A 13,831-nucleotide genomic window follows, 5' to 3' on the forward strand; every position below is an offset into this window, starting at 1 on the left:
ATTTCTTTAATGTAGTGATCCTCCTGTCTCAGCCTCCTCAGCACTGGGATTACAGGTATGTGCCACCATGCCCAGTCTTAGTAGCTGGCTCAGTGTGTCCAGGGGCATGGGGCCAGTGTAGCATGTGGTACCAGGGTTCGAACCCCAGTCCCTGTGCTTGCCTAAGCAGGCACTTAGTGTATTGAGCTATCTTGCCAGCCCTATATATGTGTATATACACAGGATAGCTGGGACAATTGCACTGCTGATTTTTACTGGTCTATCAAAAGGAACAGTTAAAACTTAAATTTGCTCCCCCCCCCTTTTTAGTTTATTTGGCTAATTTTGCCTGCTTATGTCTAGTAATTTGAACAATTAACTTGAAGACAACTGTATGCAATATAACAGCCATTGTTGAATTCCAAAAACAAAGTCTTTAGGGACTGATTTTTTTTGAACATTAGCCAGTAACCGCATAGAAAAATGAACAAAGAAAGTGAACAGTAGATGACTCATAGAAAGGAAGTCAAATAGCTCTTAGCAAATGAAATAGTTACAGAAAGAGAATTCAGGCAGACCATATACCAGCATTCTCAGAGACTGTGTTATAGGGAGATTCCAGGTTTGAACCCAGCCTCGGCAATTGAGTGACCTAGCAATGCCATCTCAAAATAGTAAAGCACCTGGGGGGATGTCGCTCAATGAGAAGGCCGTGGCTCAAGCCCCTCTATCACAGAAAATAAAAAGGGAGCAGAAAACTTAAATTAATACTGAGAGATGCTGCTTTTCATTTCTTACATCAGCAGAAATCCAAACATTTAATGAGCACACTTGGGGGGTAAGGGTGTGGCTCGGTAACCCTGGGTTCAATCCCTGGCACAAAAAAATAAAATAATACACATTCTGCTCTCAGAGCTGTGTGAAACCAGTACTCTTTCATTGCTGGCAGGAGTGTAAACATAATCCAAAAGGAGGACTGGGTGTGGTGGCACAGGCCTGTAGTTCTAGCACATGGGAGGCTGAGACAGGAGAGAATCATTGTGAGTTCGATGCCAGCCTGGGTTACAAAGTTAGCTCAAAGGCAGCCTGAGCTGCATAAAAGGCGGAGGCGGGGAGGCTGTATGATACTGTCTGTCAAAATGACCAAGGTGTCATCACATTGCCAGAGGTTTCCACTCTATTATAACATTTTTGTAGTCATGAAATGAAAATAGGGGACCAGGGCTCAGTAGACGAAGCACTTACAGGGGCTGGTAAGATGGCTCAGTGGTCTAAAGCACCTACTTAGAACAAGCTAAGCTAAGCAAAGCACAGGGACTGCGGTTCAATCCCCCAGCACCACATGCCAGCCAGCCCCGCCCCTTGGTGGGCTGAGCTGGCCACACACACACACACACACACACACACACACACACAAAACAAATAAACAAATAAATAATTTTTTTTAAAAAAAAGAATAAGCGCTTCCCTGGCAAGTGCAAGGGCCTGAGTTCAATCCCCGGTTCTGAAAAAAAAAAAGAAATGAAAATAAATGTGCATTGGTGGGATAGCTGGGTAAATTAGGCTAGATGCATCATATGGGAAGCTAAGTATTATTTTAAAGAAAATTCTATATTGATTTGAAAAGATCAACAAAATAGCTGGTACAATGACACATCTGTATTACCTGCACTTAGGCTGAGGCAGGAAGATTGTCACAAGTTCAAGGTCACCTGGGGATGTGTAGTCAGCCAAAGGCCAGCCTCAACTGTGCAGCAAGACACTGTCTAAAAAAAAAAAAAAAAAAAACAAGTTCAAGGTCACCTGGGGATGTGTAGTCAGCCAAAGGCCAGCCTCAACTGTGCAGCAAGACACTGTCAAAAAAAAAAAAAAAAAAAAAGAACAAAATATGTATTTTAAATGAAGAGGCAAGAAACAGAAATGGTTGGTACACCACCAACTTTAAGTCTATGTAACAGCTTCTGTAGACTATTCTAAGCTCGCTGGAAGGAAGATTAGACTCTGCTGAGGGGGACTTCCCCTTAGAACAGGAACCAAGCACAGAAAGTGGCGTGGAAAGAAGAATCTTTTCTTGCACATTATCCTTTTGAATCTTGTAAATGTATTGCAGCTTAAAAAAGAAATTAGAAAAGAGTTCAGTAAGTAGTAAGTAGAAACCAGAAACTGAAGTCAGACTTCCTGTTCATAAGGGAAAAAGGTTATAGGTTCAAAAGGAAGTCCTTTGCAGTTGGATTGGCAAGTAATCCAATCACAGTGAGACAAGAATTACCAAATTAGCAAATTAGAATAAGACGATTTTGGCTAATCTGGCTCTGGCAGCATACTGACAGTTAAAATAAACCCCATATAAGCTACTTCCTTGGGGACAGAAAACCTGTTAGTTTTTATAGCTCTATGTACCCCACTATCTAGTTCAAGTGGGCTTAATTTCTAAAAGCAGGATGGAGCACATGGGGAGGGCAGGACGTACGGATGTATTTATTTAGAGACCCTGTCTTGCTGTGTTGCCCAGGCTGGCCTAAACTCCTGGGCTCAAATGATCCTCCAACCCGAGCCTGGGAGCCTGGGAGCCTCCCGCACACGGTACCCTTTGCCCTTCCCCACTTCTCTGTCTTTCCTTTCCCGCCAACATTCTGCCTACTCCTTTCCTCTCGCCTGAGTGCTATAAGCAATGAATAGTTAATGAAATTCATAGATTTGTTCTTCCTTTTCTCTGTTACCCTTTTCTCTTTAAAAGGAACTCTTGCATTTTGTCATTATTTAGAAGCTTATAAAAAAGAAAAAATGTAATTTTTAATAGGCATTGCATAGCACCAAGTTCAAGGGAGTATTCGTTAAGAGGGTTTTTTTTGTTTTGGTTTGGTTTTTTTTTTTTTTGCGAAACTGGGGATTGAACTCAGGCCCTTGCGCTTGCCAGGGAAGCGCTTATTCCACTGAGCCATCTCCCCCACCCACAAGGGAGTATTCTTGTAATCATTTGGTAATAGAAACGGTGTATATTTGTGATGAATCAAATTAATCCTCTGAGAAAAATAAGTGATAGCCCTGCTTTTGTAAGTCTGTAAGTTACACACATCAACCGACATGCACATGTACCTGTAGTTTCCTAGTGTTAGCCACAGATCCTACCATGCACGTCGTGGAGCCCAGCATGATTCACCCCTGAGACTGTGACTTTTAAAGAACCGTAAGTTTCAGCAGTGTCTCATTTCTAAAAGAAATGCATTCACTTCTAACTTGTGGCCTTTTCTTCCACCTGGGGCTTTGTTCTAGGGCATGAAGACATCTGGCAAGCAGGACGAGGCTTGGATCATGAGCCGGCTGATCAGACAGCTCACAGACATGGGCTTCCCGGTGACTGGTGCCTTATTACTACTGTCCCATATTTTCCTAAGCAGACAGCCTCTTTTTTACCAGTGTTCGATGTTTATGACAAGGCAGAAAGGCCTTTTGAGAAACCAAGTAACCGAACTGATTAATTAGCTTATAAGTCCTCTTTGACCTAGGAATTTAGGCTGAGGGGTCACTGCTTTGAACCCCAGCAAAGGTTCATTCATTTTCTATTAAGAAAGGCATGGGCCAGGGAGCTAGTTCAGTGGCACAGCTTCTACCTGGCAAGTGCAAGGTCCTGAATACAATTCCTCACACCAAAAGAAAAAAGGCATGAGAGACTTGTGGTAGAATAAAACTGTGTGTGATTTGTAATTTCCATAGGTTTACTTCATTAATTTATGCAATAGATTGATAAAGATCACACACAAAAAAATTAGTATGAAGGACTGAAGCATTTATGCCAAAAAAGCATCCTAATCAAGGCTATTAAAAAAAAAGCTATTTAGCTGTGCAAGAAGAATTTAGCGTGAGGTAGTACCCAGAACACAACTGTGTGCTGATCCAGGGGTTGGATGACAGCATCCTGAGACCAAAGGCCACCAGCTGTGTTCATCGTGTAGTGCCTTCAGGTGTCTGCTTTCCAAGCCCAGGTTCACATAAGTATTTGTTTTCCAATCACAGTGGACGTCCCTAAAAAGAGGGGTCCAGAATGGCCTCATGTACCTCACTGGGTACAGTCTGCAGTGGGGAAGGGTCCGCCCTTTCCCTGCAGGGGCCAGGCAACATGGTCATCACAGAGCTCCCAGGTTGCCTTGTGTATAGATCAGTCTGCTGCAGTCAGAGAGATGATGAGCAACAGGAACTTACTTGTTCTTTATTTATTTCTTGAAGAAAAGTTTGTAAGACAGAGCCTAGAGCTCTGACTCTGCCAGTGACTGACACTGTTGCTAGCAGGTCAATCACTAACTTATAAGAATTTTCTATTTAAAAGACGTTATCTCTAACTTCTAAGTGGAGAAAAGCATTTCTAATTCCAAAACCTAATAAAAGCCAAGTCAGGAGTGATTTACCTGTTTGCCAGCTATGCTGTTAGCAGTGTACCCCACTAACAAGGATTTGCTTTGCTCCACAGAGAGAGCCAGCTGAAGAGGCCTTGAAGAGCAACAATATGAACCTTGACCAGGCCATGAGTAAGTGACAGGGCCCACAAAGAGCACCTTCACCAGGTGTCTCGGCCAACTTCGGCTTTTCAGGAGCATCTTACAGTCTTGTATTAATGAAGGGATTTACACTGGACAGGGACTGACCACGTACTCGTTCTCTCAGGCAGGTGGGCTCTGGAGACAAGTGTTGTATTTGAAGCATATTTCCGTCTTTGTTTGTTCCAGTGCACCAACAGATTGGTGAGATGTCTCCACCTGTTTTGAGAGGGAATAATGACACTTGGAGACTATGCTAGGACCGCACATCAGACCTCTGTAGGTCCCAGTGGAACTCCTCCAGCCTTGGCCTCCTGGAGGCAATCTAGGGACCATGGAGGCACCACCGCAGCTGAGCACATTTCTTTTGCTGAGAAATGGGCTTTGCTATCAGAATAAGCAATCTCATAGTGGAACTGCTTTATATAAAAGACTTTTTATTTCACATACTTGTAAATATCGTCCATTCTCAATATTCTTGGTAATTATGCCCCATGAAGCCACTGCAGACACACACAAATAAATAAAATTTAAAAAAAAAAAAACTTAAACTTTAAGCTTGGCAAAGCACAGGGACCGCGGTTCAATCCCCCAGCACCACATGCCAGCCGGCCCTGCCCCCTGGTGGGCTGAGCTGGCCACACACACACACACACACACACACACACACACACACACACATAAATAAATAAATAAAATTAAAAAAAAAAAATACTTAAGCCACTGCAGACACTGAATTAGCAAATACTGAATCCCTTCCCCTAGAGAAATACAAAGGAAGATTCCTCTGCACGTTTTTATCTACTGATCATTTGTAGTCTCGTTTTGTTTCTGTTTCTAGATACCTTATTTCATACATGTTTCTCACACATAGCAGTATGTCCTATTTCTGTGTAATAAAACATGAACCAGGAAAGGTTGGACATCTTCTTGAGCTGTGTAATGTGGCAAATTTTGTTGCTTTCAGACTCTATAGTGCTGCCACTTTACTTTTTAAATTAGTCATCTCAAGAATCCACAAATCTAGCTGTTTCTGCTTATTTTCCATAGCTTGTCCACAAGACTGTGGGTGTCATGTTAGCACTTGTTGAGTGATTTCCTCTTCCTCCTGCTAGATGAACTCTGTTGATTCATTGACATTGAGCTCCCAACGCACAGGGCTGAAGGAGACTTGACACATCTTCCCAGAAAGGCACCACCAAAAACCACAAAAATATGAAAAATGTAGTACTAAGTAGCCCACCGAAATTTGGATACTTGGCCACACGAGATCCAAACAAAAAGGCAAAGCATCATTTTGTTGGACCTGAGCTGGCCATGGGAATGCCTGGTGACTCCATTTGGCCAGTCTGCACATTTCCACAAACAACTGCATAAGTGCTATGATGTTTACTAATCTTCAGGTTACAAATAAATTTCACTGAGCAGGCACATTCTCAGGTATAGACACCATGAATTGGAGGTAGACTGTAGAGTCACACCAGGGGCCCATGGCATGTGGTTCAGAGATCAGTACGAGCTAAAGCAGTACATTCCAGCTTCTTAGATTATGAAATAGTGTAGCGGCTGCCCAAATAGCTCAGCGGATTAAAGAGCCTGCAAGCAGGCACAGAAACAGGGGGTTTGATCCCTGGGCCTGCCGTGCCAGCCCCACCCCTGGGGGCACTGAGACAAGACTGGGCATGGTAATGTGTGCCTGTAATCCCAACTCGTAGGAGGCTGTAAACAGGCAGATCACTACGAGTTTGATTACCCTGACCACCCTGTAGACCCTTCCCTAAAATACAAAAAAAAAAAAAAAAAGGCATCTTCTTTGGGCTGGTGAGATGGCTCAGTGGTCTAAAGCACCTACTTAGAACAAGATAAACTAAGCAAAGCACAGGGACCACGGTTCAATCCCCCAGCACCACATGCCAGCCAGCCCCGCCCCCTGGTGGGCTGAGCTGGCCACACACACACAAAATAAATAAATACATAAATAAATATTTTTTAAAAAAATGAAATAGTGTAAAGGTGAAATAGCTCAAACAAGTACTACTGGTGATTAAGTTGAAAGAGCCATAAGGACAGAATCAGTGTTTGTTACCACTCAGTATATGAGAAGTAATGGTCAGGAGGTGGGAGAAGAGCTGCCCAACTGGGTCATCAGGAAGGGAAAGCCCCTGAGACATGATGGGAAGAGGGAGGAAGCAAGTGCATGGGGACCTTGGGACCAGGCAGGGCTCATCCCAGGAGCCAGTGGAGGCCAGGATGGCCAGAGGATAGGAGCAGGGAACAGGGCAGAGGCAGGCAGAGCACAGCCTCAGGCATGGGGACCAGCCAAGTGAGCGTGCAGTATGGTGCTGAGCAGATGTGCCCTGGTTACACCTTCGTTCTTCTCGAGGATTAAGAGCTGTCTTCCTGAGGCTGCCACCAGGGCTGTCCTGTGTAGCATTGGTAACCATACTCAATTTCTGTGTTGCTTTCATTGTCACTCAGGCGCTCTGCTGGAAAAGAAGGTGGACATGGACAAGCGTGGACTGGGAGTGACCGACTATAATGGAATGGTCACCAAACCCCTCGGCTGCCGCCCACCAATCTCCAAAGAGTCTTCCATGGACCGCCCCACCTTTCTTGACAAGGTACAAATTTAGGCAGTTCTTTCAATTCTTTTTGTAGCAAGAGGTATTTTCATTACTTGAATTCGTATTATTGCATTTAAGCCGCTCCTATCCATTTTTTTTAAAATAGATAGATGATAGATAGATGTTAAAGAGGTAATTTATTTCACATATATGGGATAAAAAATGCTAGAACTGAAAACCAGTATTTTTGCATGAACTTGGCTAATGCGTGCTTCAATTTATCTAATAGACAAGGATCATCAAATTTCTGCTTTGCTATCTGATTTTAAATTCACAGATCTTCCACTTGGAAATATATTGCATATATTTCTCCTTAGAAAAAAGGAAGTAGTGGGGTGTGAGTCCTTGCGTCCCGCTGGCCTTTCCCTCCACAGCATCTGTGGGAAGGCCCTGGACACCCAGCCCCAGACAGAGCTCAGCCCTAGCATCACATTATACCCAGTCGGGACTGGGATGCAGCTCAGCGGCACAGCCCCTGCCTGTCAAGCGTGAGGCTCTGAATTGCATTCCCAGTACCAGAACATTTTTAAAAATAAAATTCAGTGGGAATGTTGAGCCCTGAAAAATAAAACTGAAGCAAAGAGACAGGTTAAACAAAAGATAATAAACCGGGTGGGGTGGTGCATGCCTGTAATCTCAGCATTCAGGAGGCTGAAGCAGGAGCATCGTTGGGGGTTTAAGACCAGTCTGGGCTACAAAGTGAGCTCAAGGCCAGTCTGAACTGCATAGCAAGGCCATGTGTCAAAAAAAGATAAAATAAGAAGAAAAATAATAAATTAAGGAAGAGAAAGGCTCCAACAAGGGGTCCTAACATCCCCAAGTGAACATTCTGCCTGTTCTTAGAACCTGCTCCCACAAGTTCTGCTTCAGAAAGCGGGGCTATGTGTAATCCTTGGTACTCTTGAGTCTGAGGCAGGAGGAGGAGCGCAGTCTGAGGCCGACTCGGGCAACTCAGCAAAAGCCTGCCAAGGTAAAAGAAACTTAAAAGGGCCAGCAGGGATGTAGCTGAGTGGCAGAATGTCATGGGTCCCAGTACTGCATACTAAAAGCTAATATATATGTTTAAGTGTTTTCAAAGTGAGCACAGTGTCTTAATCCTATTTCTCTTTTTCTTTTTTCCCTCTTCGTTTTACCCATACTGTCCATTCCCTCGTTATCCACGGTTTTCGATCTCTTAATTCTTTCCCCATCCATCCCTCAACTTCCTTGGGAATCTGCTTGGTGCTTTGTTTGTGGGTGGGCACTGCACACTGCTCAACGCTTTCTTTTTCCAACCAGGATGGCGGCCTCGTGGAAGAGCCCACGACTTCACCGTTTTTGCCTTCCCCAAGCCTGAAGCTCCCCCTTTCCAACAGTGCACTCCCCAATCAGGCCCTGGGTGGGATTGCCTCAGGGCTGGGCATGCAAAACTTGAACTCTTCTAGACAGGTAAGGCTGCTGGAGAGCGCAGGTGTGGTCTTTGCTCGCTAGCCTCTTAAAAGCTGTGTTGGAGACACTGTCTTATTTTATCTCATACCTCTATTTTTAAATGGTAGAATATGTAAGAGCAGTTGAAGGCTAGAATATGTAAGTAGAGTTGCCTCTGGGTGATTTACTGGTGTCAGGAACTGAATCACAGGGCTGAGTGTATTCATGTACACCTGTCAGCTTAGGAAGCTGTGATCAGAGCTCAAACCGAGAAAGTTCAAGCCTAGTCTAGGCAAAGTAACACCTAAACAAGACCCTGTGTCAAACTTTTAAAAAATAAAGTGCTGGTGATATAGCTTAGTGGCTGCCTAGCAAGAGCAAGGCCCTGAATTCAATTCCTAGTACCAAAAAAGAAAAGTTAGCAGCAGTGGGGTTTGATCCCAAGCATGGGGCACGCTGAGACGGTGATTGAGACTGGGCATGGTAGCACACGCCTGTAATCCCAACGCTTGAAAGGCTGAAAACAGAAGAATCACTATGAGTCCGATCTACATAGTGAGACCCTGTAGACCCTGTACTAAATACAAAAAAAAAGAAAAGCTAATTAATTATTAATTAAAATAAAAGAACCAAGACAGTGGCTCAGTGTGAAGGTCTTAAGTTCAAGCCCCATTAGCACCAAAAAAAAAAAAAAAAAGAATTAAATAAAAGTTCTAGACTGGGGCTGGTGAGATGGCTCAGTGGTCTAAAGCACCTACTTAGAACAAGCTTAGCAAAAACAAAGGGACCGCGGTTCAATCCCCCAGCACCACATGCCAGCCAGCCCTGCCCCCTGGTGGGCTGAGCTGGCCACACACACACACACACACACACACACACACACACACACACACAAATAAATAAATGTTTAAAAAAAAAAAAGTTCTAGACTTTGGCTGTATGTGATAGGAAATGCTTCAAAGTTATCTTCATTTTGACATGTCACTAAAATGTATCTGAACGCCTCACTGCACCACGGCACTAACTTTCTGCTGGTTGAAATGATGCTGAGCAGTCTTCAATTAAGAAAAAAATCACACGTCCCCCTTTTCCCCAGAGAAAGAGGCAGGCTCTCAGGGAGCATCTTTGGGACAGGTAGACTCTGTGCAACTGCCTGCCCTGCCCTCTGTGAGTCCAGTGAACTGCGGTCTCCAGGCAAAGTGCTTCCTAGATGCAGAGCGCGCCTGCTCACTGCTCTTCTCAGGGAGGGCTGCACGTGCCTGGACTCTGCTCTTCAACGAGATACTGCTTTGGAAGGCAGAGTAGTCCCTTCTGTGCCTCTGGTCCCAGGAAATTGCTACCAGGTCTTGTCTGTCCCAGCAGCTCCCAGCTGGTCCTGGGCACTCCCTGGAGTGCTTGCTATTGCTGGCCTGGAGGAGAGTGGTGGGAAGCCTGCATTTCATGTTCCGACTCCCGGGCACTGGCAGCCCTGTAAGGACATAGGCTCTCCCACGGGAGCTCAAGAGTGTGTCTCACTCCGTCTGTCTGTTAGGTGGCTCATGACACAGTACATCAGAAATGTATTTATGGGGCTGGCGAGATAGCTCATTGGAGTAAGTGCCTGCTTAGGCAAGCACAGGGACCAGTGTTTGTTCCCCACATGCCTTCTTAGCCTCACCCCCGGGCGCACTGAGTGTGGTGGCACATGCCTGTGATCCCAGTGCTCGGGAGGCTGAAAACAGGAGGATCATTGGAAGTCTGAGCAGCGTAGTGAGACCCTGAACCAAATACATTTTTTTAAAAAGTACGTATTAGATTCAACACAGGGTTAAGTTAACTACCAGGATTTGCCAATTGATTCATTTCCAGGATTGGTTGAAATAGTAACTGCTTCCTGTTTGAAAATTTGATTTTGCTGGGCAAGGTGGTACATATCTTTATTACCAGATATTTGGTAAACTGAAGCATAAGGATCACAAGTTCAAGCCCATTTTAAACAACAAAACAAGATTCTGTCTCAAAAAACAAAAATAATTAAAATATCATTCTTCTCCAGGTTAATGGTAATTTATGCCGCATATTTATTCTTCATTTTACCACAGTCTTCAGGAATATCTGTCACCCAAACACCCATGTCTTCAGTGCTGATGCCTGAAATACTGTTATGGTTTCAAGTTGATAGCCTTATCAGGTGACATTTTAAAGCACACTGTCCTGTGGCCGCTATGATTTAAAAACAGCTTCATTCTCCAGCCTCTGTAACCAGTGTGACCCACACTGATCCTGAGTGTGCCAGAGCAGAGGCTGGGGGATTGAAAGGAAGCGGAAGCAGCCTTGCGTCTCTGTAGGACACACGTCACCCCACCCCACCCAGCTCACCTCACTGCTGCCTTCCTGACCATCCGTTCTGTCTCCCCACAGATCCCGAGTGGCAATCTGGGTGTGTTTGGCAATAGCGGAGCAGCACAAGCCAGGACCATGCAGCAGCCGCCACAGCCACCAGTGCAGCCTCTTAATTCCTCCCAGCCCAGCCTCCGAGCTCAAGTGCCTCAGTTTCTATCCCCTCAGGTCAGACCAGTGCCCCAGCTGGAGGCAGAGGTGGGCGCAGGCATGGGCATAGGCACAGACGCATGTTGTGGTCTCCTGCTACCTCAAAAGCACTGTTTTAAAGTGAGAGCTAAATTAATCCTCATCAAAGAGGAGGCCTTTCCCTTTGTAACCTACAAAGTCATTTTAATCCATCAAGTAGTAACTGACTCTCCTGCCCTGAGAGACATCCTCTGAGTCTGCTTCTTGACGGGCTCAGCTACCTCAGCTCAGCACAAGCATCAGCAGGTTGGAGTGACTCTGACTCTTGACAGGGAACAGAGCACCCAGCACACTTCTGCTGGCATGACTTCACCTATTCTGGCTTGAGAAAGCTGTTCAGTGAACCTGATGGTGGCCCTAGTTTACTAGGAGAGAGGCAGGAAGGGCTTCTGTGAGGGACATTGAGGAAGCCACCCAAGAGTGAATTATGCTGGGACCCCATGTGATGACGGACAAGAGGACATATGGATTGTGGGTTTGGAGCTTTGTTTAGTACTAGGTCATTTTGCCTGAAGAGATTTTTAAGGGGAAAAAAATCAAATGGAACTAAAGAAAATACATTGTTTTACATAGCCCTAAGGCCTGATATCCACTTTTTCATACTAACATTATTTACTTTTAGAACATTCCATAATTTTAGGTTTTATGCTGAGTTTTTAATTATAATGTAACAGACTCTACACTTGTAAGAACACTCAATAACTACTTTATATTGGCCAGGGAGATGGTTCAGTAGAATAAGCGCTTGCCTGGCAAGCGCAGGGTCCTGAGTTCAATCCCTGGTACTGAAAAAAAAAAAACTACTTTATATTGATAACCTCTTTGAGCCTGGGCTAACTCACAGTTCTACCCAATGTATAATTCTGGGGCAGAGACTCATAGCCCCGCTTGGGAAGAACAGAAGCATTTTGAAGTCTGTATCACCTTCTACCATTCTTTTGGCAAAGGAAAAACTACTTTTTTCCCTAAGTGACTTCTATTACCAAGAAGATACTTGAGATTTCTAAGGAACTTTATTTTCCACCTAGCCCATCAAGTAGTAACTGAAAAGAGAGAGAGAGAGAGAATATGGGGACTGGAGAGATAACTCAGCGGTCTAAGCACCTGCCTGGCAAGCGCAAGGACCTGGATTCAATCCCTGGTACCTCGTGCTGCACCAGCCCCACACCATGCCAGCCACCAAAACTGGGCATGGTGGTGCACACCTGTAATCCCAGCGCTGGGGAGGCTGACACAGGAGGATCACTATGAGTCTGAGCTACGTAACACCCTATACCAAATAAATAAATCTTTAAAAAAAAATATTCTAACCAATGGTGTAAACCTATGTCATGCATTTTATTTGCTTATCTTTTAAGACAGAAGATGTTAATGCATGAGTGGTTTTTCCTAAACCAAAACCTCAGTACTGGAGTTTAATAGCAGTGTTGGCACTTGGTGATCAGTAAATGGGTTTGGGTTGCAGTTTGGATGTTCATCAGTAAAAGGTTCGCCATCACCATATCCATCTTCTGTAGTCCATAAAATTTAAATTTTAGTTTAGTTGGTTAGCATATGGTATCTGTGCCTTTGAGCTTCTATACCAGAAGACCTTGGGCTGGGTAATTCATAAGCAGCATGGCTCCATCACTTGGAGTTCTGGAGGCTGCATAGTCCAGATCAGGCCCCCAGTGATTAGCTTGTGTTCGGCATCGGTGGGCTCCATCCTCAAGGAGAGCGCCTTCTGCACATCCTCATGGGGCAAAAGGGGTAAACGAGCTCCCTCAGGCCTCTTTTCTGAGGGTGCCCACTCACTTCCCAAAGGTCCCATCTCTTGATGCCACTGTGTCAAGGATTATGTTTCAGCATAGGAATTTGGGGGACAAACATTCAGAGCATAGCACATGGGAAGACTGTGTTGGCACAGAGAAAAGAACAGGATGTATGAGGGAATTTGCCGGAAGTAATTACCAGTCCATAAGGGTTTAAAGCCGTGTTTTGATTACTCAGTTGAGAAGTACAGAAGCTGGTGGAATAATCGTTAAGTGCATTAGTGAGGACACAGAGGGAACTACTGTAACAGACAGGCCGCAGAGGACAATGGCTTAACCAGGATCACACCCTGCTGTCCTGTGGCAGTGAAGACAGGGCAGCTCACAGCTTGCAGGCAGCTCTGCCACAGGTAATTCCTGACCACAGTGAAAAAGAGAAGAAAGGCAGGGATGGCCCATTCATGTGATGGCTGGAGACTGCACAGGCCACTTCCAGTCGTCTCCCAGTGCCCAGACGAGTGCCAGAGCCACAGCTAACTTGAGGGGCAGAGGCAGAAGCCTGCAGTTAGTGCGCTGTGCCAGCTAGTATATCCCTAGTACTAGTCATCTCTGTGCCGTCTCACAACGTTCTCCGTATTTTCATATACATTACCTGTTTTTTTTCTTTAAATTGACTTATCAGCCTTGGTAACAAAATACTTAGTATAGTACATTTTTGCATTTGTATTCTGTTAACAACATACAAATAGTCACATATAAATTTGATATCCAAAGAAATGATTCAAGCATATTGTTAATTAAAAAATGTAAAAAAATAAAACTTTTGGGCTGGGCATGGTGGCACACACCTGTCATCCTAGCACTCATGAGGCTGAGGCAGGAGGGCGTCATGAGTTTGAGGCCAGACTGGGTATCGAGTAAGTCCAAGGCCATCCTGAACTATGTAGCAGACTCTATCTAAAAAAACAAA

General features: G+C 44.7%; 1 protein-coding gene across 4 annotated transcripts in view; it reads left to right on the forward strand.

The window, feature by feature from the left end:
* Tnrc6c (trinucleotide repeat containing 6C) overlaps nt 1–13,831 on the forward strand; it is a 153,323-nt gene that overhangs the window by 118,209 nt on the left and 21,283 nt on the right. For 2 of the 4 annotated variants that reach the window (XM_023713929.1, XM_023713931.1), the window contains exons 8-12: nt 3,253–3,333; nt 4,445–4,502; nt 6,990–7,132; nt 8,414–8,563; nt 10,943–11,089. In XM_023713929.1, coding sequence (XP_023569697.1) covers nt 3,253–3,333; nt 4,445–4,502; nt 6,990–7,132; nt 8,414–8,563; nt 10,943–11,089 — 579 coding nt within the window. The remainder of the gene's footprint in view (nt 1–3,252; nt 3,334–4,444; nt 4,503–6,989; nt 7,133–8,413; nt 8,564–10,942; nt 11,090–13,831) is intronic. The other 2 variants (XM_023713930.1, XM_023713932.1) reach the window with 2 other exon arrangements.

This window comes from Octodon degus, unplaced genomic scaffold (assembly GCF_000260255.1).
Source record: "Octodon degus isolate 3935 unplaced genomic scaffold, OctDeg1.0 scaffold00033, whole genome shotgun sequence".
In the NCBI taxonomy this organism is placed as follows: Eukaryota; Metazoa; Chordata; class Mammalia; order Rodentia; family Octodontidae; genus Octodon; species Octodon degus.